Raw genomic sequence first — 25,373 nt, forward strand, 5'->3', positions numbered from 1 at the left:
CCGTTAATCTTTTGCACTTTTTCTATCACCAACGGTTAAACTTTCTTTTGAATGATGATTCTCCTGAACTTTAAAGGACATAATGTTAATGATATATGATGATATTGTTCACATCGGTGTTTACTGGCAAAAATATCATCTGCCAGCTGATATACGAGTCAGGCTCTATAAAAGGGAAGTGAACCCTTGAATGCAACATGTCCAACAGTGGCATTGCACCTAAGATTATACCTGCTCCCTTCGTCCACCCGTCCAGACGCCTCCTGCCGACTAATCTCGGTGGAGGGTAAGATTCCAGGGCAGGAGGGGTTAAGAATACTTCCAGCGGCTCCAGTGCTTGTGTTGGAGTCTGGGAGCCGGGGCTGGTGGGTGGGGGGGGCTGGAGACGGCAGTGTGTATACACTGCCTGCAGCTTCATGACAGCAATCGGCTATTCGAAGGCTGCGGTGTCGTCGAGCCAGCTGTCTTGTCAATTGACTGCTATTTTGAGTCTCCTGCAGACGGCACCGCTGCCTCTGCCTTCAGAAATCACTGCCATTCTCCGGCAGCGGGGTGGAGGGGCGGCGGGGAATACTTGTCATGCTTCTTCTTCCACTGCACATGATTAGCTGCATGGAGTCTGACAGCAATGTGGGAATAACACCAGCAGAACTTGGGAGAGGAAACCTGAACACGTCCCTCTAAGCTCCGGAGGAGTCACTGATATCGTGTTTACTCATCAAACACGTACAGGTACGGGCACGATGCTGCTTTCTCGTCGGATTCCAGCATCTTGACATGTCAAAGGTTGCTAAATGTTTTCAGAGCGGTGAAAAAAATGTGTTGCACCGCTTAGCCCAAATGGATTCTTGGGACACGGCAAGCCTCCGACAAATATGCCAGAACAAGTCGAATGTGTGCTCATAAAAAACTCGTAACAACGGGCACGTACCGGCTTTTGTGTTTCTTAAAAAGCCGGCGGCGAATGGGGCAAAGCCCATAAAGCCGGGAGGGAATAAAGGGAATGAAAAGGAGATGGCAGAGGATTTAATGCCAGTTTTCTGGGACCTGAAGCTCCACTGAATTCATGCCACTGCAGGAAGAGTCTTTACTGCTGCTCCTCCATTCATGTCACCCTTTCCTGTTGACTGCAACTTGACATTTCATAAGAACAAGGCGCTTCCCTCCGTTGTCTGGTCCGCGAACTGGAATAAGGATGTAGCCGGCTGATCGAGGTCGTCGCAACAAAACAAAAAAAAATGTGTAACAGCTTCCTAAAGCTGGTCATCCCCTGCTGTTCCCCGGCTCCGAGCCAAAAACCTTTTTTCCTAATAACGGGGAGGCGAGTGTCTCTTTGCATCCGGCAGGTGGGAGGAGGTGGTGGGTGGGTGGGTGGGGGGGGGTTTCCAAATGACGACGGGATGCACCACATCCTGGAAGCGCTGAGCAACGGGGGCCATTCCGCGTCGCTTTATCTAACGCTCGTTTCCACTTTTGGGAAATGTACATAACACGGTGGGATATTCATTTCCTCCTCTGCCCCCTGCCCTTCAAGCGGGACTGCAATGCGGATTGGGGAGTGGGGGGGGGGAACGTGGCGATTTCCCAGCACGTTTACAGTGGTCAAATTCACACACCATCGAGTCCCTCTCTTCAGGCCCGAGCCGCCCAGAGCTGACAAGATGCTTGGTATTCAGCGGAGGACCTCGGGCGGCTAAAAATACAAGGAGGCAGGCGCGGCGCTGCCCTTTTCTTTTGAACCGAGGCGGAGATGCCCACGAGGGGAGGAAAGGCTGGCAGAGGAAAACGCAGCAGGCTCCGACAAGTGAAGAGTCTCGGTTTGGCATCTGAAATCCCTCTCGCAGGCGTTTAGATAAAAACTGAAGGGTGCAAGTCAAACACTGCTGCACTTTTGTTTTTTACAGAAACCGATTATCGATTTCAAAAGACAGGCAACACGAACAACACAGGAGCAGGGAGTGTAATGTTTGCTTAGATATTAATCGCCCAGAAGATCCTGCAGAGATAATAAAAAATAAACTATTTCTGTATAAAAGAAAGAGTTAATATTCGTACCTGCATTCCCCCGGGACAGCGCAGCCGCCATGTAACAGGTGGCATCCTTGTTTGCAGATTGCTAGAAAATAAAAAGGCAAGAAGAGAGAGAAAGAGAGAGAATCAGCTTAAAACATGATTTTTTAAATCCTATCAGGAGACGTGCATCGTTACGTTTTCAGAAGAGAAAGGGAGGCAACGAGGTGCAACGAGGTGGGAGGTTTGTTTGCCGTCTTTCTAACAAGTGCAACACGACGTGAGAATTCATGGCACCCTGACCAGGGGAGGGTGGGCGGGGGGGGCAACTTTATGGCCTGCATGTACAACACGACCCCCTTTCTTCTTAAAAGCCACCTCTGCACTCCCCTCCTCTTTTCAACCTTCGACTCCCGAGGTCAGTCCGGTGATTTATTGAGGCCCCCCCCCCCCACTCTCTCTCCATCACCACCCACCAACTCAACAGCAACGTTTTAACACGACTGTGGGATCATAAATAACAACTTTACACATGCAGCGAATAATCTGCAATAATCCCGTTGCAAAATATAGAGCAGCAACTGATGGGAATTTTTATTGGCTGATATATTGAGCACCAAATAATCTTCTGAATTTGAAGGCCAGTAAATTGGAAAATATTGGAGATTGTTGGTTTTGGTCCCTGAACCATTATTCACTCGTGTAGTAAATCACATATATTTATGGTGCTGGGATCAATGAGTTTGGACAACTTGATGTTAACTATCAAACTAATATCTACCGAGAGCCATTAGAGTTATTTCTGTTTCTGTGGAAAGTTAATTTACACTTTGTTGATAGAAAGAAGAAGAGTGATTAGTTTAATAATTGATAATCTGAGGATTATTTTCTCAATTAATCATTTTGTTGAGGAAATATTGAAAAATGCAAATTAACTTTTAGTTTAATGGAGTTTTTTTATAGACAAACAGTCCAAAAACACAGAAAAGTATCAAACCATCATATCTGAGAAGCTGGAGCCGGGAAATGAGCAACATGGTGAATTGATTATCAAAACAGCTGTAGATTAATTATTGGTCAATCAAACAAGACAACATCTCAGTGTCTTCATGAACCTGGACAGTAACTGTCGGTACCGAGTCTGGGACATGGACACGTTCCGGTCCCGGCAGCTCACCTGTGCAACAGTCTGTTCCCATCCAGCCGTCCAGACACACCTGAGCCCCTGAAGGCTCACAGCGATAATGCCCGAAGTAGTCGTCGCGCGGAACGCACAGCTTGTTGCACTTGTTGCCGTAGTAGTTGTCGTCACACCGCACCCGGATACGATACGTGAGGCGAGCCACGGCCCCTGCGTGCGGGATGGTCTGCCAGGGGTCACCGGGGTTCACCATGCCGGTGTGCGCGCTGCGTTCGATCAGCAGCTCCTCTTCCTCTGAAACAAAAGATGAAGACGAAACGATTCAGATTCAAACACAGAGCAAATTCGACCTCGTTGGCACATGCATAATAAAGGAATAATTAACCAAATGCATATACATAGTTCTTCAACTGAATTATCCAAATTAAAATCCTCAGGACAGATTTTAAATCTCCTGAAGGGAAATTTGTGATTTGTGACAAAGTGCTGTATGAATAAAAGAGATATTTGGTGAAAAGCTACTTTTGGATTGATTGTTTCATATGAATCCAACAATTAAAACAAAGTGAGAAAAGCAACAACAACAACCACCACCAATAACATCTCCGGAGACATAACTGAGCAATTAGCCCAGCTGGTTGCCCGGCAACCTCACAGTGTCTCCAAAACTCCAGTGCATTTCCCAAAATGTGTAATTATGTCTCCAATATTGAACAGAAGCATTTTTCACAGAGATAATGAACATATATATATTCGATGTGAACCAAACATTTCAAGTGAACAGCTAAATGCTCTCAGTCAAACACAGCTCGGGCCTCCAGCAGCCACTGAGGTGATAAACATGAGTTATTGCAAACACTGAGAAACGGTGTGAAGTCTCTTTTAATCTCACGTATAATCACGGCCTCTCTAAAGAATGCAGTTGCATTGATATTCAGCAGACGGATGCTTTTATATCACAATGTGTGTGTCTGTGTCTGTGTGGAAAGTATCCACTGAATCTTAAGTATGCAATTGAAATGCATCGTCTGCAAATTGATCTATTTTCTGGTGACGGCTCACATCACCGCTGCCTCTGATCTTTCTGCCAGTGCACGGTAACATTTAGCCTCTTGCTCGCCGACACCCTCATTAAACACGGTTTGATTCTGTGTGGCTCGCTGCAAACATTAATTACATTAATTACATACATGTACATCAAAGCTGACAACACGGTGCATACATTTGAATAGAATTTAAAAGAGTGAGAAATATAAAACTCATATGGAGCTGGACAGGAATCCTCCTACTATTCAGTCTGCGTTCTTACGCCTATAAATGCTTCTGCAGATTCTTTATAATTAAGCAGATATTAAGGGGTAAGTTATTCCAGTTTGTTAAAGCTCTGTTTTTAACGAGTGAGTCCTTGGGCTGAGTTATACAATATGAGCGTTACCGGCGAATCTGGTATTGTGGTTTTATCCGAGTGGGATCGAAGCTGGCGAACAATCTCTGTGGAAATAGGGGGTCTGTGATTTCCTTTTCTCCATCGCTTTGGACTGCAATGCACCATAGACATTTTGAAGTGAGGAAGCCGGGACACACACACACACACACACACACACGCAATGCAACACAACGCAACACACACACCTTCCTCTGCTGGGGACTGACACAATGTCAGACAGAATTAAGCAACAATAACAGAAATAACAGTTGCCAGATAGAGAACAATGGGCTCCAGGCCCAAGCCGGGCTCTGCTACCTCGGTGTCTAAACACTGAGCCCGGCCGCCCAGTCCACTCCACTTCCTGCTCGATAAACACAAGGAAAACAGCCGGCCCGCTTTTCCTGAGAACACAGGGGGAAGGGAAGAGAGGCACACCGGAGGACATGACGCTGGAGGAGAGGAATCTCACTGACCGACCAACAGGCTCTTACGTAGGACAAGACATGAGGTTGCTGCTGACTCAGGCCAGAAAACTGGGAGAGTTCAAGTCTCTCACAGAGACACGCTGTAGGTCAAAGTTTTATTCCACTTGTATCTCTCGTTTTGTGCAGAAAAGAAAACCTCACGGGACAAAGAACCGTTCAAACCTTTTGCATCATTAGCAGATTGCAGTGCATTTCAAGAATGGCAGGAAACAGCTACCTCCATCAGTCCTGAACTCATTATTCAGGATATGGTCCCACAGCTACAGCTGCCAACTTTAAAATGGTTCTAACCTTTACAAAATTCCTAGAATAGGGTCAATGTTTCAAACATCCAGATGCAGAAGGATCTGAACCTGCAGTTTTCAGTTGAGCCACATCAGTGAGGTGGTTGTCTCCATAACTATAGAGTAAAAACAACCACGTCTGCTGATAATGTGACTGTAGGGAAGCAGCAAGTCAAAGCTCTGCAGACGACAGCAGAGGCAAAGAAAACTGGAGCCTCGTTTCCATTTATTTAAGCTTCTCACGCAAACCAGCAGCATCCAGGCCTTAGAATGACCCAAACGGCTAAAACCACATCTCTTTGCATCTATTTGAATTCTTCTCTCAAGCTACCAATTCATTCTGAGTGTCTGCCAACACAAATTCCCAGTCCGAGCCCAGTTGGGTCTCCAATCACCTCTTTTAAAGAAACTAATTAGGATCATTATAATTTAAGGTAACATGAAGATTTTAGTCATGAGCTCGTTGTGACCCAACCAATGAGCACAGAAACTGTATTTGAACATACAATATGTAACTTTGGCCACTAGGGGTCTCTCAATCAAAAACAACAAAAGTCCTAGTTTGGCGATGTCGTGAAGCAGCGTGGGATACATATGAACTTCTACAGGCTTTTAGAATCAAACCGTCTTTAAATCGGGAATTGCATAAACCCAGCGAATGATTTCTATTTACATAATATCTGTGTCGTGATGCATCAAAATAACATCCGCCAAACACAAACAAGTGTGACCTGCTCGACCCGCCTGTCAGGCAAAGGCTTCAGCCGCTGCTGCAACTCACTGTGACCTTTAAGGCGTTTTCTACAACAATCACATTCTCTTGTCATCTTCCACAGAGGTTGAAAGGAGCGTTTGTTCCAGACGTTTGTGTTTCTTGAACCCATGACATCAAGGTTGAAGTCAGCAGACATCTGTGACCCGAGAGCAGCTTCAGTTCAGCTTTAGAAAATCATGCAACAGAGTCCGATGAACTCGCTCTGAAAGGTCAAATTCCAACATTTCCACGTTTAAACTAACAAAAGGAAGAATATTTGTGTTAAATTAAGTGTTAAATTAGTGTTTCTTGTGTCTTGCATCCTTGAAAACATCTAGTTTGACTCTTTACAGCTATTTGGCTGAGACTGAAGTGCTTCTCGCCAGCAGGAAATCAATTGGACAAGCAACACTTAGGTCTTATATCAACCAGAAGCATCGGAGCTAATTACTGTAAACGTACAGGATTAGTGGAGGAGCAGGAGACTACACAAGGAATGCAACGGGTCTAATAAAAGAGCTGTGATGTCAAAATCTATTTCTTCTCCATTGTCTGAAGACGCGAGTGGAAATGCGTTTGATGTTATGGACAAAACAGGATGTAATGACCTCCTATAAATAAGGTGCAGGTTTGGACCGGCGAGGACAGTTTGGTTCAGTGTGTAAAACACCTTCATGCCGATAGGTGCGTGTAACAGAAAAAGGCATTTGAGACTCGTGAAAAATGCTCCCGTCTCCGCAGATCAAAGCTGCGTCCACGCAGACATTTTGGTCCTCAGAGGGTCCTCTTCCTCCCAGACTGTGCTACTGCTCAGACGGGAAAAAGGGGTTTTGTCCAGGAGTCCACCCAGCGGACACAACCAAAGGAAAACAGGATACAGCTGGTCAGCACCGACCGCCAGAGCCAACATTGCTGAGGAGAAGGCTTGAATTCTGTAAGGAGGCGTCTCAGGGATAACGTTCAGCATGTTTTCAACCTGCTACCTACAAAGTCAACTAAATATTCAGAAACCTTCGAAAAGGCTCATGAGATAGAATCAAAATCATCATCACGGTCAGCGGCAGATTCCAAATAAAGCCCTTGTGTATTTGTATATTAACTGTCAAAATCACAGACGCACAATTTACTGCCGTCCAATACAGACTTATTGTGTCACCTGATGAGAAACTGAAGTGGAGAAATGGCCAAAAAATATTTTTATAGGGGGGCAGGGGGGTTTCAAGTAATTTTGATTTCTTCAAAGTATTGAGATTTGTGCTACAACGATAAAAATCATTGTAATAACGCGATAAAACTTAAGTTAGAGCTTTTAAAGTAGAAGCCACAGCATTGACATAGATTCTAAGTTAAGACTTACTGCTTCGTGTGTCGTTGTCCCAGTCCCAGGCCTCCACAATCAACGTGTACGTCCGCTGCAGAAAAAAGAAAGAAACGGTTATGATTATGATTATGATATAATATACGACAATATAACTGCAACTACAAGGCTGAAGAGTTTGTTGTTGGCTTTGTCCACTTGCTGATTTTGTTTGGCTGCAACTGTGATCTGTGAAACTTCAGCCTTCATATAGTGGGAGGTATAATCAACTGTGTCAATGTGCTACTTTAACACAACACTGCATGAGCGTGCACACACACACACACACACAACAGGATTATGAGGAAACTCAATAACCCTCTTTAAGAATCAAAATCAATACTTCTTCAAGATGCATCTGGTGTGAATTAATGTTATGCAGGATCTCAATTAGCATAACAAAATTATCTCAGTGAGCTCGTTTCTTGTTCCACTCGCCTACAAATAAGTAACATTAATTGTGCTTGCAACAGATATTGTAGTCATGGTGAAGCAGCTCTTCATCACACACACACACACACACACACACACACACACACACACACACACACACACACACACACACACACACACACACACACACACACACACACACACACACACACACACACACACACACACACACACACACACACACACACACACACACACAAAGAGATGATGCAAAAATCGATGTCACTGCAACTACAGAGTCTCGTATATGCAACTTGGCCCCGTTTCCCCCGAGATGTGCTTGAGTTACGCTGCCGGTGAAACCCAAAGATTCAGAGATGAGGGGAGCGAGATGCCGCGAGTACGACTGTGGGACGAGGCCAAGAGAAGCTGCCGAGGAGAGGAAAGGATGTGAGGGAAGTATCACACCGAACTTCCTGGGCTGCGCTGTAGACGTATGAAGGCATGTGCAGTGTGCACGCTGGCATTACGGAGTTCAACTGAGGGAAAGGCCACAGATACAGAGATCATTGAGTTCAAGGTGCCAGTTCACAGGATGCTTTCTCTCTATGGTGCATTAAGCTGGGCAGACACTGGGCATTTGTATTAATCTTATATGATTTGTAACTTGCAATATATGTTTTAATAAACTTTGCAACATATCCAGAACCAACAGATCAGTAAATATTGGGTTCACAGTCCTGGATCTTACCGAGACCAAAAGGTTTTACGTTCTTATCTCCCAACTGGACCCCATGATTTCTGAAAGCCCGCCACCATGTCGTAGGAAAAACAAAGCCTCATCAGGTAATGGTGTCCATTAAGAAGGTGACTTTGCCAATATTAGCTTGTGTGAGATGAACTCTGCCGGGCTTTGTCCTTGGCTGTCAGACTGGGAGGTAAATCAGTGGCTATGGGGATTATCTGGTTTCACACCAAGTTATGCTTTACTGCTGAGCAGCGTCACAGAAACGCTGCTTTAATTAATGAGTTTTAAATCTTCTTTATTCCATTAATCTAGTTTTATCAATTAGTCACTGACTGAATATTTGCTGTTAGTCAGATGTGAGGATTTTCTTCTCTGTTTTATGCAATTTTCACATTAATACATTTGGTTTTAGGATTGTTGAAGACGTCCCCTTAGCTCTGTTAAAATGGGGGGGGGGCGCTATTAGGGCAGCAACTAAAGCTTTGCGTTTTTACTTGATCTCCCATTATTATCCAGATTAATCGATTTTTTGGTCAAAAATGCATATTAGGAAATTGTTAATTGAATAATACAAGAATTCCCTGGTCTGAGTAAACAGACACACAAACACACACAGACACACACACAGACACACACACACACACACACACACACACACACACTAACCAAGCTAACCAGCATCACAGGAGTAATCTAGCTGGTGCCGCACTGCTAGGCAACCAGCTGACCTAAATAGCATTCATTACGTCACCACCAGTGACAGTTGTAGTAGCCACAGTGTGACTGCCGTGACCTCTACTGTAAAGTCACTGACAGGACGTCAGTCTGGGTGTGTGGTAGAAACACACAAATTGGGGAAGTGTTGGAGGGACTTGCGGTCGCTTTGATGGAAAGAGAAATCACAGAGAGGGGGATTGGGAAATGTGTCTGTGTGTCATGTGCGTGTGTGTGTGTGTGTGTGTGTGTGCGTACATGCATGTGTGTGTGTGCGTGTGTCTGTGTTGTTGATCTGGGGGACCAACAAGCTGGTAGGCTGGTTGCTGCTGGGCTGTGGGATTAAGTAGGCTTGTCTGGCTGTGGGTGGTGGCGGGAGGAAGGGGAGGGGAGTGTTATTGTGGAAGACCACGGGTGACAAGGGGAAGGGAATGGAAGATGATGGGACAGAGGTGAGCTAAAGGGCTCGGGTCAGAGTTTGGACGACGGGTGGTGCAGCTGCATGAGGCTGTAGCTGCTGGCAAGACGTGAGGCGCCGGAGCGAGGCCGGGGTGGAGGAGATGTTTGAGAGTAGAATGGCTAGAGGAGTGGGGGATTTTGGGGTTCAGGCAAAGGGAGGCGGTCTACGGTAACTTGTGCTGCCGTTGCCCGAAGCTCTGCCAACCCGTCCAACCCTAGACGCACAACAGATGCAGCCTCAAAGATGGATTATTTGACATGAACGTGGATCATCCCACGATATGTAGCTCGGTTTCTGACCTTTCCACCCATCTCCCCTCCCCCCGCCACAAAAGGGTGGGCTGGCTGCCCCAGACTGAGCATGTGAGTGGGTGTGTGCGTATGCCAATGCACACAAGAAGAACTACAAGTGGCCCTAAAGACGGGTGATGTCGATCTTAGGAAGATGTGCAGGACTATGCAAGTGTTGCAGACAAATCTCACCACAGACCAAAGAAAGAGCAGGTGCCCGAATTGTGACCCCGACCTTTTGGGTTTACCCAAAAGCCAGGCCTGCTCGCATGCCTCCATGTTGTAAATGTTTGGTTAAATAGTCCCCCGAGTCAGTGTGTGTTGGGCTTGAGCAAAGCCACGGACTTGTCTGGTTTCCCACAGACCATCCCAGTCTGTGATTAGCTGGATTAAGTGACAGCTGCCCAAATGGATGGAACAAGATAGGTGGATGGGCAGGGGGATAAAGGGGAGAAGTGGGGGAGGGAAGGGGGAAAGGCTACTGAACAAAGACCCTTGTCCCAACACCGTAACTCACCCCCATCCCAATCAAAACCATTGTCCATGAAGAGACACAGTCAGCACGAGGACAATTAGTGTCAGCATGTGTGCAACTGAGCCTGGGCAGGACGGTTGCATGGCTAAAGTTAAAAAAAAGAAAAGAAAAGCAGACGGTGGTTCTTGCAAAAGTCTTAAAATTACAACCTCTTTAAAAAAAAAAAAAAAACTAATTTATTAACCTGACCTTTTAGGCAACACAACATACAACAACATTTCAGACGACTATCAGAGACTGTGAAGAATCCTCAGTCAGTCAAATCTCCAAAACCCAACCTGGCCCTTCCCCTAGTGGATTAGAGGATTTACTGAGAGAAATCCTAGTTTTCAAGTCAGGGAAGGAGGGCATGGTGAAAAAAAAAAAGAAGATGTTTGTGTGTCAGATACTCTGGGAATCTGTTTTCTCAACATTATGTAACACTAAAGTGCCATCTTTGCATCACAAAATGGTCCAAGCCCTCGTCCCTTTATTGAATCCAGGTAGGGTCAACTGGGTCTTCACAAAAGGCCATTCTTGTGGAGGCAGAGGAGGAGATAGTGGTGAGGTCTGGGGAGAGCCACAGGTGTAGGTTCCCACGCCATGAGGAGCGGCGGATGAGTGAGTGGAAGGTGGCCATTGAAATGAGAATCGACGGGGAACAGAGAGAGGTGGCAGTGGGAAAGTGGAAGCCGGGGCAGGTTGGGGTCACTAAGCATAGGATCTGCACGCTCCTTTTTCAAAAGAGGGGTCAGCGCTCTGCATGTGGGGCGACGTGAGTGTTTGCATCAGAAGAAAACCAAGAATGTGAGATCCGGGCCTGGTGTGTAATCCCATGCGAGATCCCAGCCTGGCAACGACTTGCCATCAATAGAAGGGTGCATCTGCGTTTGAGGAGCCGAAGCTTGAATGACCAGTTTCTGCCCAATCTTGGCTGAGCTTGGGGAATTATTCCTAGTAGATGTTTTACAATGTCTTTCATGCAATAACTATAAAAATCACAGATGAGCACTCCCACTAAAAAGCGGTCTGTAACTTTGAGCTAGTTCTGTTTCCCGTGTCGTTGAGAGGTGACCTGAATGTCCACCTCCCAGTTCCCAGCTCCTCCACAGGGATCTCTCCGCCGACGTCTCCTGATTTATTGCCCTCTGATGGGACATGAGGTCATCACGATTCATCCCGTGGCCAGTAATCACTGCGTGTAATCTTCATTAATCTGTGATGTCAATCCCAGCTTTTGGTTTTACTAGGGCTGAGTCTACACTGTTCCAGAGCAAGGGCATCAAGCTGTGTCGTCTCTGGACACAAAAGCACCGTCTTCCAACACAAATCTTAAAAATTACAGACAGAACTATACAGTGGTACTCCATCGTCCTTAATGGGGATTATTAGCTGCCTCAATATGAGGAATCGTAGAATGAATGATAGTCCAATAAAATCAATCAACCCTGAAATGCCCAGTGGCATATTTTATTACAATCAATTAAGACGAACTGGAAGAGAAGTCATTTGGTATAATTAACTACTAATGATACTTGGAGTCATGAACTTCACAAAACCTAGACTCCCTCAGCCAGAGAGGTTTCCGATGGGAGCAAGGCAAAGAGAGTTTGGGGGTTTGAAGGTGCAACGTTTTCGAACTCAAACGTAAATCTCTCTTGGTCCAGCTCCTCAATCTGTTCAGAGGCGAGGATCAAACATGTCCAGTGGCAAAAATCCTTGCAAATGCGGTGATGATGTTGGCAGTGCGGGTCGTACAAGACCCATCCAGCTTGTTCGACCCGTTCTGACATCGCACTGATCGCTGCTGCACTTCTCCAGGATTCAAGGTAGACAAAACTGGGGCTTGACAAATTTATATAAGTAGAATCAAATGTGTGTATCTACATGAAGTCTTGGCACGTCTTCACAACCTGAAAGCTGGATCCTTAACTGACCAGTTTCACTTCCAAGTTTGCCAATTAATGTCAAACCCAATTACACTTTTTTTTTTAAATTAAATTACAAATTACAGTTTTTAGAGCCCCAGTAGTCAAACATCTTTTAAAGTATTGAAATAGTTCCCAATAAGTCAAGAAAAAGTAGTAGATTCCTCACATTTGAGAAGCGTGTACCTGTGAGTATTTGACTTATTTACTTGACAAATTACAAGTACACTGATTAAAGTGTTGGATTGATTAGGACAGGATCACCTCGGGCCCGTGAGCCAGACTCACTCCTGAAGTAAACACCGAGAATAAGCTCTCATTTGTGCTCCAGTCTAAACATAGACATCCTATTCACAGCAGCGGTTGTCACCAAGTGCCAAGTTAATTTTACTTCATGTGGTTTTTTCATCTTTTATTACGACACAATATTTATGTTCAGCTTTACAACTACACGTGTGGTTGTGGACGCAGGTTACACACACAGTCACATCTCCACTGCGAGTTCTGCACACAAACACACAGTTTGCCAGAGTCCAGTGCCAAGAGATGTCACACTGATGACAAGGCATTTGGCCGGCTGGTGCGTACCGGTTGTGCACGTAGACGCACACAGACACACACACGGCCCATTGAGCATGCCGCTACTATGCCAACAGGGTCATTACCCATGCACTTCCAATACAACAAACCCCTCCCCTCCCGGTGCTAATTAACCAGCAGGATCCAAGACTACGCAACACAAACATCAACACATTCACATTTGCATAAAAATACTAGAGGACAACATCAATTAAATGAAAAGCTTATGAATATATTAATGAATTTAAGCATCTTATCTGAAAGTACTGGTCTAACGAGGCTAGAAGTCACAAAAATACACTTTTTATACTCTGCACTTGTTGTAACGTCAGCATCATGTCTGCAAAGAAGCATGCAACAACTTTAAGTTCTTAAACTGTTGCGTTAAACCTCGGTTCTCGTGCACCCTCGGATATTTGTCAACGACTCCCTGAGGCGTTAATGTGCCTCAAGAAGTCACGGAGCCATTACGGCAATAGAAACGCTTCAGAAATATTAAACAGGCTAATTCCTGATCCAAAGCAACAGGGCGCCAGACTGGAGAGCAATACAAGTCCCCGCCTCCAGCTGAGCGCCATTATCATTTCAAACAGGTTCAACAGTAAAGTGACAATTTAACTGCCCATGTAATGACGTGCTTTAATTACCCCCACAAGGAGCCTGCAGCACCTGCACACCATTCATTTAACAAGAGGCAGGGGATGCAGTGGACCACAGCAACACACACGTACAGTGCATTCAAACTAATCATGCAGAGCGACAACGGAAATACTCACAACTACACAAATCTATTATGCAGATCTGTGTGGTACACGTTGTACTTATACCTGAGAGGTCAGATTCAAGCGAGACCTTGACAGTACTTTATTTACTGCAGGATACAGTTGATTTCCTCCATTATTTATTTTACTTTATAAAGTGTTGTGAAGAGGATTTCTCTGTCACAGGGTTAATCTTCAGTTGTGCAACATTAATGTAATATTTACATGCTGCCAGTTTTCTACATCTCTACCGTGCATATATAGATTTTGGGGGTATCCCAGTGGTGACACAAGGCTGGAATGTCCCCAGTCTGAGTCCAGCTGGAAGCCTCTGTCCCCGTCTCTGTCTCCTCTGTCATTTCCGGTCATCTCTCTTTTGCCAACCATTTAATCGAAGCCATGCAATGCCCCAAACACATGGTTCCAACAACACTTGGCATCGAGCACAACATTCATTCCGGCCTCAGACAGTGGAGCAAGTGGAGCAAGTGGAGCGTGTGTCACACGTGTTATGTGACTTCAGACTCGAGAGAGGTTAATCAAGCAGGTTTCTTTGGCGTGCGCACGACTGCACCCACAGGAATACCTGCAACATCATAACACAAGGACTCCTGTTTTTCCTTTAACAGACGAGACACAATCTATTTCAATACACGGAGTCTGGACTAATCGTCAATATGTGCAGATACAGGTTGTGCAAAAGCAAGAATATGTTTTACTTTTACTGGTTATTCACATTCTGGCTTTGACTGCTGAGAATATCAAAGCAGCATCAACAGTCAACAACATATCAACCACTAGAGGCAGCAATTTAGTAACAATAATAAAACAAACTGCAGAAATGTATCACGAAAAGTGACAAGATACCAGCCAGTAAGGAAACTAATGTGCAGAAACTGATGATTTTATTATAGCTACTGATAAACTACGCCCAACTTAGAACATGCACAGGTCTCCACGAAACCAACCAATTTGAATGTTGGTTTTAAACATTCAAAAGTGATGAAGCCACTCGGCCCATGTGAGGCACCAACCTGGACATGAGTAATGAGAGTATTCTAATACACTGTGGCTGCAGGTTGCAAGCAAGGACTTTAGCATATCTACTTTTCATGGTGAACAGGTTTAGTTGGAAACCAGCTTCTTAGATTATGATGGTTTGAGACACAGTTTTGGACTCACAGCTTTGTAAGTGAAGTAGGTAAGGAGGACAGTACCAGAGGGAAACTGGGGCATCTCGACCCAGACGGAAACACGTCCAAAATTAGCAGAAACGCCACTGGACCCGAGAACTCTAAATCTGAGGAGCTGAAAACACATCACTTCAGTAAGAGAAGAGGCTTCAAATGAAGATGGGACCTAAAAGCTGGTGTTTCCTGCTTGTAGAGGTGATGTGAAATCACAGAAAGACGACAAATAAGGTGGAGAAATTCACCACAACACAGATCAGTCTAATGTTGAGATTGTAGTGAGAGTTCAGTCTCCACAGGTTTCTACAGAGTTGCTGTGCAGGCAACACACAGCAACTCTGTTAATGAGCAAAACAACAACACACACGTCTGTAGGCAACAGAGCAGAAGGTACAAAATGTGCCGTGTCTGAATGGGAAGAGAACTTTCTTGCTACTTCTTTGCAAAAAATATATTATGAATTCAACAGGATCTTTTGTTTTTTTGTGCAGAATTTAAATTGTAAATGCAAGTCTGGGGATACACATGAAGGCACATGGAAAATACTGCTGACTGTCAAGTTATGAAACTGTATTTTATTGTTCGTTAAGAGACGAGAAGTAAAAGAAATTCTTCAACTGTGCCAGACTAAGAGATTAAATATAAACCCCTTAAAGTGAAACTAATCCAGGAATCTTATCATCTAATCTAAGGCATATAGATAGATATTTAGTTTTGTGTAACGCTGTGACTCATGCGTTTGCTCTCAGTTCCAAGAAACCACAACATTATGCAGAAGGATTTTTCCCTCAGACACTGTAATCCAGCCTGGTTGTAACTGTCCCAACGTGTGAAGCTGCAGATTAGGACAGACCTCCACATTCACTGCAGCGAGAGCCACATGCAAACTCATTCATTTATCAACAGCATTTTAAACAGAGATGTCTCCATCCAGACGAGGTCTCAGCACAGTAACAGAAATAGTCTCTGTCCAGACTAACACACTTGAAAACACATGACCACTCACACAGGCCAGTGTGAACAGGAAGCAGATTAAGAATCAAAGTGATGCAGCAAACTAAATCTTCCTCTGGATGTATACTCACTGCTCAGGGTTGTGATTTTATCTTGTGGTAACTCACAGCGGACACTCTTCCACAGGCCTGCATCACCAGGGAGCTTTTATTTTGAAACAGCAGCACAGACCCTGAATACTAACTTGCCGTCTGATGCCGTTGTGACTGGATATTTTTGGATTTTACTGCACAGCGAAGCCTCTCTGCAGCACATAAAAGGACGAGGCGGTGAAACCGTGCACTCACACGCTCGTGCACGTCTCAGTAAAAGCTGCCACTTCACCTCTGGAGTTCGGCCTGACTGACTAATTGCATAATCAATACAGAGCGGAGCTGCATCACAGGTGAGGCCCGTGTGAGTGGCTTTAAACTAGACTCACTGGGACCAGCGGAGGGAGGATGGGGGAGGGAGACGAGAGATAATTGTTTACTGGAGGCCTATGTGGCCGTCTCCTAGCAACAGCTCTGACAAGCTCCGTATCAGGTGTGGCTAACCATGGCGGCCTCCGTTAGCCTCTGTGAGTGTGAGTGTGTGTGCATCCAAAATATAGCTAGTGCTTTAATTGCAGTCTCTAAGAGAGATGAGAGGAGAGGGTGGGAGGGGTTCATGTACAGAATCAAAATGTTTGAATAGACGGGTCCTATTTCTTCCATATCAAGCACTATAATGTATCTGTATAGTGCGGAAGCGTATTGCATTCACAAAGTAAAACGTCACCTTTGCCAATAAAAAATAAACGAGATGAGTGTAGATCAGATCTCATTTTATCATCAATACAAACTGAAAACTTTGATAAGTGGAAAGAAATGCAGCCAGTCGACCTCATCCATAATTTCCAAAGAGTATAAACACCTACGCTAAGAGCTGAAGAAAAACATACTGGAGCAGATAAGAGTTTGTATATTTTTCCGTGTTGATACTGATCAGGGATTCCAAACAGAAAAGCTCAGGGCTAGTTTTCTCTGTTCGTGCTGCACCAAAACTAGCAAATCAAAATGATACGGGTGAATATTTTCAGCTACTCCAGCACAGAAATGTGGATGCACCAAAATTCAGCATGTTCAGATACTCAGGCTAAAAGCCAACGAGTCCCTTTTAGGAACATTTTGTCCAGACAACCTTTCCTTTCAAGCCAACGACTCCTTACAAGTCATCATATGCCAGATACTGAGCTTCCCTCTTTCATTAAGAGTTGACAGTAAAGGTGTAAATATGAAACCTAATTATCAAACAGTGTCAGAAATCTTAAATTACTGGAATCTGGAAATGCAGCTGCAACCTTTTGAAACTTGGATATGAACCTGTCTCCATTTCTCTAGTTGTTCCTCATACGAATACTACAGGTCGTAATGTTTGTACAACAGAGTAAAACACATTAATCCTTGTTAAGTGTGTCATTGAATTTGTGCTGTTAACTTCCATTTCTCAGAATTAAATAGACCGGAAAACTGGGTGTGAATGGGACACCACCCCTGACCTGTGTGGTCCCGATAACCCTCTCTGAAAAGGACTTAATACCACTTTTCTTGACTTGTACATAAAAGAAAAAGTCATGCATATCAACGCTTGACAGTAGGACAAAAAAAATCTGACAGCAACACGCCGCACTCTGCATTTGACGTACGCACGACCAGAGCTGCGAGCCAAAACCATTCACATAGTTTGAGTCGGTTCCAGGAAAAACGATTTCCAGCAGGTCCGTGCAGATTAACTTGTTAAAAATGTGAATGAGGTCGTTTTGCACATCCCACTTTTGAGATGATGGGCTTCATGCGGCTGAAGAGAGGCCACGAGCAGCACACGCACTTTATCCCCTGATCATCTTTACACTCCAATAGCTGGGAACTGGAAACTCTAGCTCAATATCTTCAGCTGCTCAAGATTCAACGCTCGAAGCTGCTTGATGTGGTCGGTGTCGGTCGCAGATCGACTGACTACACGCGTCCATTCACCAGCTCAGTGACAACGCAGGTCGGATACACATCCAGGTTGAGAGCGGATACAGTTACAGGCATCGAACGGACGTCCGGCTGATGCACCGGGGGGGGGCGAGAAATTCCACCGGCAAATTTCATTAGTGATCAAATGGAAGTAAGACATGTCTCCCTCTCTCTCCTGAAGTGCACACACAGCACGGAAAGAAAACGGAAACTCAATCAGACGGAGCAAACGAGGCCTTAACTTAGTCAGATGGCTGCTTAATGTCTGACGGCCACACCAAATAGGTGAAGTCCACATATCAGATGGTTTAGATCTGGTAACTCATGTGAATGCAGTTTCTTTAAAAAGGTCTATATTAGAATTAAAATAAATCAAATAACAATGTGAAGACAGTGTTCGTTTAGGGATTTTCACATCAGGGTCGTAATAATAACCCAGTGTTCACGACCTGTTCAACACCAACCAACAGATAACAATCATCAGGTGAACATACTGGTGCTATCAGTAATTACTCTACAGTCAAATCTCAGGAGGAGGAGACCAAACATGGAGCTAAAACAGAGTGAATTCGGATTCTCAAATGGATTTTCCTACGGACTTTATACCAGGAGGTCGGGAGGAGAAAGTCCGTGGAAAATGCGGAGTGTCGCACTCGGACATTTGCGTTGAGACATGCACCCCCTCCGGACAAATTACGGAGGAACTGCGGAGTCCAGTGCACGTCTGGAAGCAGCTTCAGAGAAACGAAATAAGCTGCATTTCCCAAAATGTTGAACCGTTTGTTCAGACCTAAGCATGGTTTCAAAGAAGGCAGGGGAGGCACGAAAAGTAAATTCATGATGTAGATTGTTTCATTGGAAAACTCAAAACTTAAATGAGTTGCATGGTTTAAACTCAATGAAACTTCACTCAATCCCTAGGCCGGTTAATTCTGGAATAGTCTAAAGTGAATTGAACTGACAGTCTACAGACCCTCATAAGGTGAGAAATCAGCGTCCAGTGGCCATTTACTCAGTAAATTACTGAGAGTGGGCAGAGCTCAGACGTGACAGTAACATACAGACTCATCCTCTTTACTGGCTTTACAAACCAGACCTGACAAATCAACGGCATACTCCCAAACAATGGATAAGCATCATGCAATAAGCCATTATCGACTGTATCACCGTGGTGTGATGATGACTGGAGGGAGAAGAGGCTCTGATCTCCGTCTCTCCACAGAAGCAGCACCACTTCCCAGAAATCACCGGATAATATTCACTGTTACACATCGACTGCTCTGCACTAAACCAGCAGATGAGAGGTGCACTTTGAGAAATGGCTTTAATCCCAACAACAGAAAGCATCAAAATTGTTCAATATGAGGAACTTAGACGCTGGAAAGTGTTGCACCGGGTTTGGTTGAGCAGATTCTTATTCAATTACATTTTTTGGGGATGCTGATTGAACCGAGATCTGTTTTCAACCTGCACACACTTGCACAGACAAGATGCCATTCATGCCATAGTTTCAGCTTCTCTATACAAATGATGCGTGGATTGCATGACTCAGGACGGGCTGAGCCCAGATCAGAAAGAGGACACTCCTCGCATTTCAGAACGATTCCTGCATGACTTTCATTTTTCAGGGGGGGGGGGGTTGATTCAGACGCCGGGCTGGAGATGACAGAATGGTCCATCCCCTCGTTTGGTTTTCCACGGGCAGCCGGCCAGATGACACAGCCAATAGTACACTGCATCTTTGTTTCTCCAGCGAGGAAAGCGACAACGCCGCCACTGCAAGTGACCCTGCAGGCCTGTCGTGACATCTGGCACTGGAATAGTGCACCGTTATCAGCCAGCGCCACTTAGCAGAAAGACAACACACCAGAATAGCCCTCTTCACCTCCGCCTCGAGGTGTCAGTAAGTGCTTCAAGTGACAGACTCCCAGGGCTTCATACAGTAAGTGATGGTGAGCGCTTTTATATGCACGTAGCTTTAAAAAAAAAAAAAAAAAAACCTACCCAGGGTTGGACACAGAAAATTGGGTTTGCTCAGGTGGTAAACGCCCCCCCCCCCACCTGATGGTCTTAACAATAGCACCCCTCATTAAATATATGGCCTTTACGGTGTGAAATCGCACCTTTGCCATTTTGCCCTGAAGCTTAAAAACCTTAGTAGAAGCCGGTTGTTAATTCACTAAAGCGACACTCAGCTGCAGGGAACCCTGAAATCATTAAACGCACAAAGACGGAGGCTGAATCACACGTTTGATGCCTTCAACACAAAAAGGGACAGAAACGTACGTCCTTGTTTTTAAAAGCTCTCACAGTGAGCTGCTGATTATTAGTTTCATCACATTTCAACAGAATTAGATTTTTATCTTTTAACCTTCTACAGTTCAATTACAAAAAGGAAACTACATCATTTCTCAAAATAATGTTTTTTGGATCCATAAATGAAAAAAAGCTTGTTTTACCTGAACTGAACCAACAAATATTGACTTTATGGTCATAGAAGATAAATAAATGTAATGTTTAATCTTCTGCTGATCATCTAATCCAGCAAATAATGATTATTTCATGTTCCATTGATCTGCTGATTATTTTCTTGGTGAAGTGAAGAATCATTCTAGAAATGTTTCATTGTCTCGCAGTCAAAATTTTCCAAAAGCCGATCATGAAGTTACTTCTTTTGCAACTACACTTCAAAATAAAATGCACATATTCTGCTTCTACAGCCCGTTGTTCAAACTAAAGACAACTTCCTTCATTTTATCATAACTCCACTTCCACTGCAGCAGAAATCTCAATCAAATACAAGCTGCGATTTTAACAATGACACAGACCGAAGCTATTTACAGTAAATTCATTCAAATCCAGGCAGAACAAAGGCTAAATCAAACAAACAGCTACGAGTGTGTTCAGCGCTACAGCACAATACTACAGCGCGATTCCTCCTCCCTGCCTGCACACCTTATTCACACGCCTAATCCGTCAGCTATCACTCATCTGCTGTAAAACAAGATTAATTGCCAGGGGCCACCAGGGGCCTCCTGGCACCCACAGCAGGGGTGGAAGCAGTGGGGTGGAAGGGGTGTTAAAAACCAGTCAGCAGTACACACACACACCGAACCGCGGCCCCCGGGGCATCGAACACTTCGGCTGAACACGTCTTTTTCACGCTCGCACAATAATGTCACTCAATCATGATTATATTAGGGAGTTAATTGGAGCATCCGTCCAGGCCGGGCCCGCGGATACAGCACATGTTCCTACGTCACACCACAATGGAGGTGTGGCCCCCTTTTCAGCCCAGTTCCCATTCTGTAGAAAACCAAACCACGCACTTCCATTTTAAGTCGACTTTTACCTTTGCTTCTTCTGCCATTTCCCCAGAATCGTCTAACAGTAACCAGCAACGTAGTCCCGTCCTAACAGCTGAAGTCTGAACAAACCGAATATCACTTGATGGATTCTGTAGAGATGAAGTTACCCTGATGAATTACAGCTTTGCCATAACGGTTTTATCCATAAGAGAAGTGAGCGTAGTTTCCCCCCCCGAGAGGGTCCACATATCAAAAGCATTTCCCCCTGTCTAATGACCCTATCACGGCCCTGGCAGGTGCAAGCTGGAGGATTGGAACAAAGCCAGCGCTCGTATATCAAGGCGACTTTAAAAGATGACCCAGATGACACTGTGAAGCACTGTAGCTGCAATCGGATCCTGGTGGAGCATGCAATCATTTAGCTGTGATGTGTGTCAATTCTCATAAAGGACGGGACCCTGCCAAACCCCCCCCTCATTTAATGAGGGTCCATCCTCACACAGGACCCCAAAGACCTGATCCACAATCGTGAAGGTAAATTTGGCACCAAAGTTGGTTTGGTTTTATGTAAAACTGGAACTTTACAAACAGGATCTTTCTGTCGAGAACTTCCACCGACGCAACAATCAGTCCGTTCATTGATTCATCACTCAAAAGAAGATTCATCTGCTATATTTTGCTCATCAATTGATCGACGAAGTCATTTTTCAAGATGAAATGTGACCGAATTTGATGTTTCCAGGTTCTCAAATGTGGAAATGTGCAACTTTTGATCATTTCAAGTAAGTAAATTGAATATTTTTGGGGGGTTTGGGACAGTCAAAACTACACATTTGTCCACACGATCTTGTACTTTGGTGTATTTGATGTGAGCTTTCTGGTGTTTTATCAATCAAACCTTGTTGCAATAACAGATGTACCGTGGAGGAACTTATTTTGAGTGGATGAACTTTTATCCATAGGAGTGTACTTCAGTTTAAAGGAAGCAGAATGTGATTCATTAGATGTCGTAAGACACTTTCCTTCTCATTTCTGAACACATGCACCCAGGAGTGACCCCTTCAACCCCCCTGTTGTCCCCAACGAGCTTCTCCTAAGAAGGAAAGGGGGTCAGAAGACATGTCCACTCACCGGCCACGCGAACTGGAAGGGGATCAAAATCCTGCCGGGCTCGTCGCCTCTGTTCGCGTTGCTCTTCCCGCTCTTAAAAGAAAACATATTTCCACCGAGAACTTGCGTAGATCCAGCTCCGAAGGTGCAGGGGCCGCCGGTGGTGACCTCCATCTGGTACTCCTTCAGGCACACTCGGAAGTACGTGTCGCACTCGTCGCGGGTGCAGCGCAGGTCCTGGGAGCCCCGCGAGCCGTCGCAGCACTCCCCGTCCGCCAGCTCCCCGTTCACGTTCTGCACGGAGATCAGCTGCAGCTCGAAATAGCCGGTGGACTGGGACACCTGCAGACACACGTAGGGAAAGAGAGGGAATCAGACACATTCAGGAGGGTTCGATACAGGCTGCGTGGTTTTTGTTTGGGGGGGTGGGGGGGTGTTTAGGCTGCTTGAACCGGTGCGTAAAGAGGGAGGACAAGTGGCGTCAAAACCCAACATTTGGCGCATGTAAAAAAATGTGCCCAAATAATGTGCTGCATCATGAATGGAGCACGTGAACAGGCGACACTTTGCAGCATGGGGTGGGGGGGTGGGGGTGTTGTCTTCTTCTTCGTCTTCTTCTCTCCAGCAGCACAACGAACCGCTGCAGCGGCCAAATTGATCCAAACTTGTTCCCAATCTACGCACATGATTTTGGGGGGGGGGGGGTGAACAAACCAACATGGAGCGGCGCCCGCATCGAGCCCACACTTCAGCCCTGTCACCGCGACATGATCACATGCTGCACAACTGACGGCCACGCGATTCAATTATCGATTAATGCGACGCGCCGGCCCACGCCCACCCAACTTTTGACATTGAAAAACACGTTTAATTGATTTTTTTTTTTTTTTTTTTTTTGTTGGTTGGTTGGTTTTTCTTCATTTTACGCGCGGCGGATTCACGCATCATTCACGAGGCTGGATGAGATTCAGAAATAAAACAAGAGGCTCCCTCACCTCCGTCCATAGCGTCAGCAGCAGGCACACTATCGGGAAGCGGCTCCTAATCCTGGTGCGGTGGTTCCACATGCCTCCGATGAATTAGAGTGACATGTGGGGGGGGGGAGAAGAAGCGGGGAGAAAAAGAGACGAGCAGCCGCGGACCGGGCGACGAGTTCCTCCTCTCCTGACATGCAAAAAAAACGCACGATTGTTCACATGCGCGTTTTTTTTTCCTCCTGCCGTGTGCGTCCGGATTTCACCGAGCCATTACATGCGTGTGTGTGTGTGTGTGTGTGAGGTGGAGAGAGAGAGAGAGACAGGATTGCAGCGCAGTGTGACGGCCCATGCACAGAGGATCCCTCCGTCAAATCTCTCCACACAGCAACTGAGATGTTTCGTAGCCACAGCCTGAGGAGGAGAGGATGTCTGATTTGATTGGCAGCCACGCAAACCACTTACAAATTGGCCTGCGGGCAGTCTCTGAGCCAACCGGATTAAGGGGCGGACAATAGTATAATAACCCCCCCCCCCCCCTCCTCTCCCCTCCTCCTCCTCCACCACCACCACCTCCTCCTCCTCACCCTCCTCTTCCTCCTCCTCCCAAAACTTGAATTATGCTGCCTCTGTACCATTGAGCTTCATTTGAACAGTGCAGGGTGCAGACAAAGCATCTTTAATTAAAATGCACCCACAGATATGATCAGCTCCTTCTTTGTAAACGAGAACCTGTGTTGGATTTAATTCCACTTTGTGTTGAGCACAAAGACAAAGATGGAGGATTTCTTTCTTTTGTGTGTGTTTATTATCAATGAAACATAACTTTTAAAACCACTCCTGACATGTGATTATACTTTATATTCAATTAACAGTGAACACGGAACATTTAGTTGTTTCCTGACATTAATCTATTTGCTTTTATTTTATCATAATGGTGTTTTAAAAACTGCAAGATTTGACTTGAACCATTTTGTGACACGATTTATTTAATCCTCTTTCCTGAATATATTCTTTATTTTTTTAATTCATCTGTTTCTGCAGCACTAATGTTTGTTAAAAGCACTTTTTCATCGAGCCTCCCCTTAAATCAACCACATGCGTTGCAGAAGTGTAGAGCGCCCTCTACTGTCTGTGCACCACTCACCACCCCATTCTCAGTCTATTGCAATAAGGAATAAATTAAATGTGCAACTATAAACAGGTTATTTTCTATTCTCACTTAATACGTCTTGTTATGTTGTGTTCTTGGTGCCAAATATTGTTCCCCCCCCCCACATATATTAAATTCGTTCTCTGTAACCTAAACGCTGCAGGGCCTTTGGGTTTTGTTTCTTTTGCGGGTGCAGATAAGATAAAGTGCCATCATGGTGGTCAGCGCGTGTTTCGTTGCAGCAACATTTTAAAGTGATGCAAGAAATGAGAAGTGTAAAGCACAGTTAAGTAATGTGACTCAAATGATGTGACAAACTATAATGATGTTCACTGTGAACTCCACCTCCCTCATGCAGGTCTGCAGTGGATTTTGAGAAGTGTAGAGTAGGAATGATTGTTTAGTTCTTGTAATAGAAATATAACGTGGTCTGATGAGCTCAATGATTTATTTGTCAGGGCGGCACTGGCTCAGGAGGTACTGTGGGTCATCCGCTAACCACAGAGGTCAGTGGTTCGATCCCCATCTCCTCTTGTCCGCACATCAAAGTGTCCTTGAGCAAGGTACTGAATCCCAGATTGCCCCTGATGGCTGAGCCGGGTGTGATTAAGTGATCGATAAGACTGTTTACCGACACATAGTTAAAGAAAGTCCTGGTTCTGACCCTTAATCAGCGTCTGCAGCTAAATTTAATGGGTTCCTACAAAACCACACCCTTCCACCAAGTTTGGAGGAAATCATTTTTCCATAAATCTGTTGACAAATAAACCATTAAGTCAGTCATCAGTTAAGTGA

General features: G+C 45.0%; 1 protein-coding gene across 2 annotated transcripts in view; it reads right to left on the reverse strand.

Moving 5' to 3' along the window:
* jag2b (jagged canonical Notch ligand 2b) overlaps positions 1-24,032 on the reverse strand; it is a 38,611-nt gene extending 14,579 nt beyond the window's left edge. For both annotated transcript variants that reach the window (XM_034579591.1, XM_034579590.1), the window contains exons 1-5: positions 23,447-24,032; positions 22,473-22,793; positions 7,461-7,515; positions 3,188-3,445; positions 2,056-2,116 (exon numbers count right to left, since the gene is read on the reverse strand). In XM_034579591.1, coding sequence (XP_034435482.1) covers positions 2,056-2,116; positions 3,188-3,445; positions 7,461-7,515; positions 22,473-22,793; positions 23,447-23,518 — 767 coding nt within the window. In that variant the 5' untranslated portion in view covers positions 23,519-24,032. The remainder of the gene's footprint in view (positions 1-2,055; positions 2,117-3,187; positions 3,446-7,460; positions 7,516-22,472; positions 22,794-23,446) is intronic.
* Positions 24,033-25,373: the final 1,341 nt, after the last annotated feature.

Source organism: Hippoglossus hippoglossus, chromosome 24, assembly GCF_009819705.1.
Source record: "Hippoglossus hippoglossus isolate fHipHip1 chromosome 24, fHipHip1.pri, whole genome shotgun sequence".
Lineage (NCBI taxonomy): Eukaryota > Metazoa > Chordata > Actinopteri > Pleuronectiformes > Pleuronectidae > Hippoglossus > Hippoglossus hippoglossus.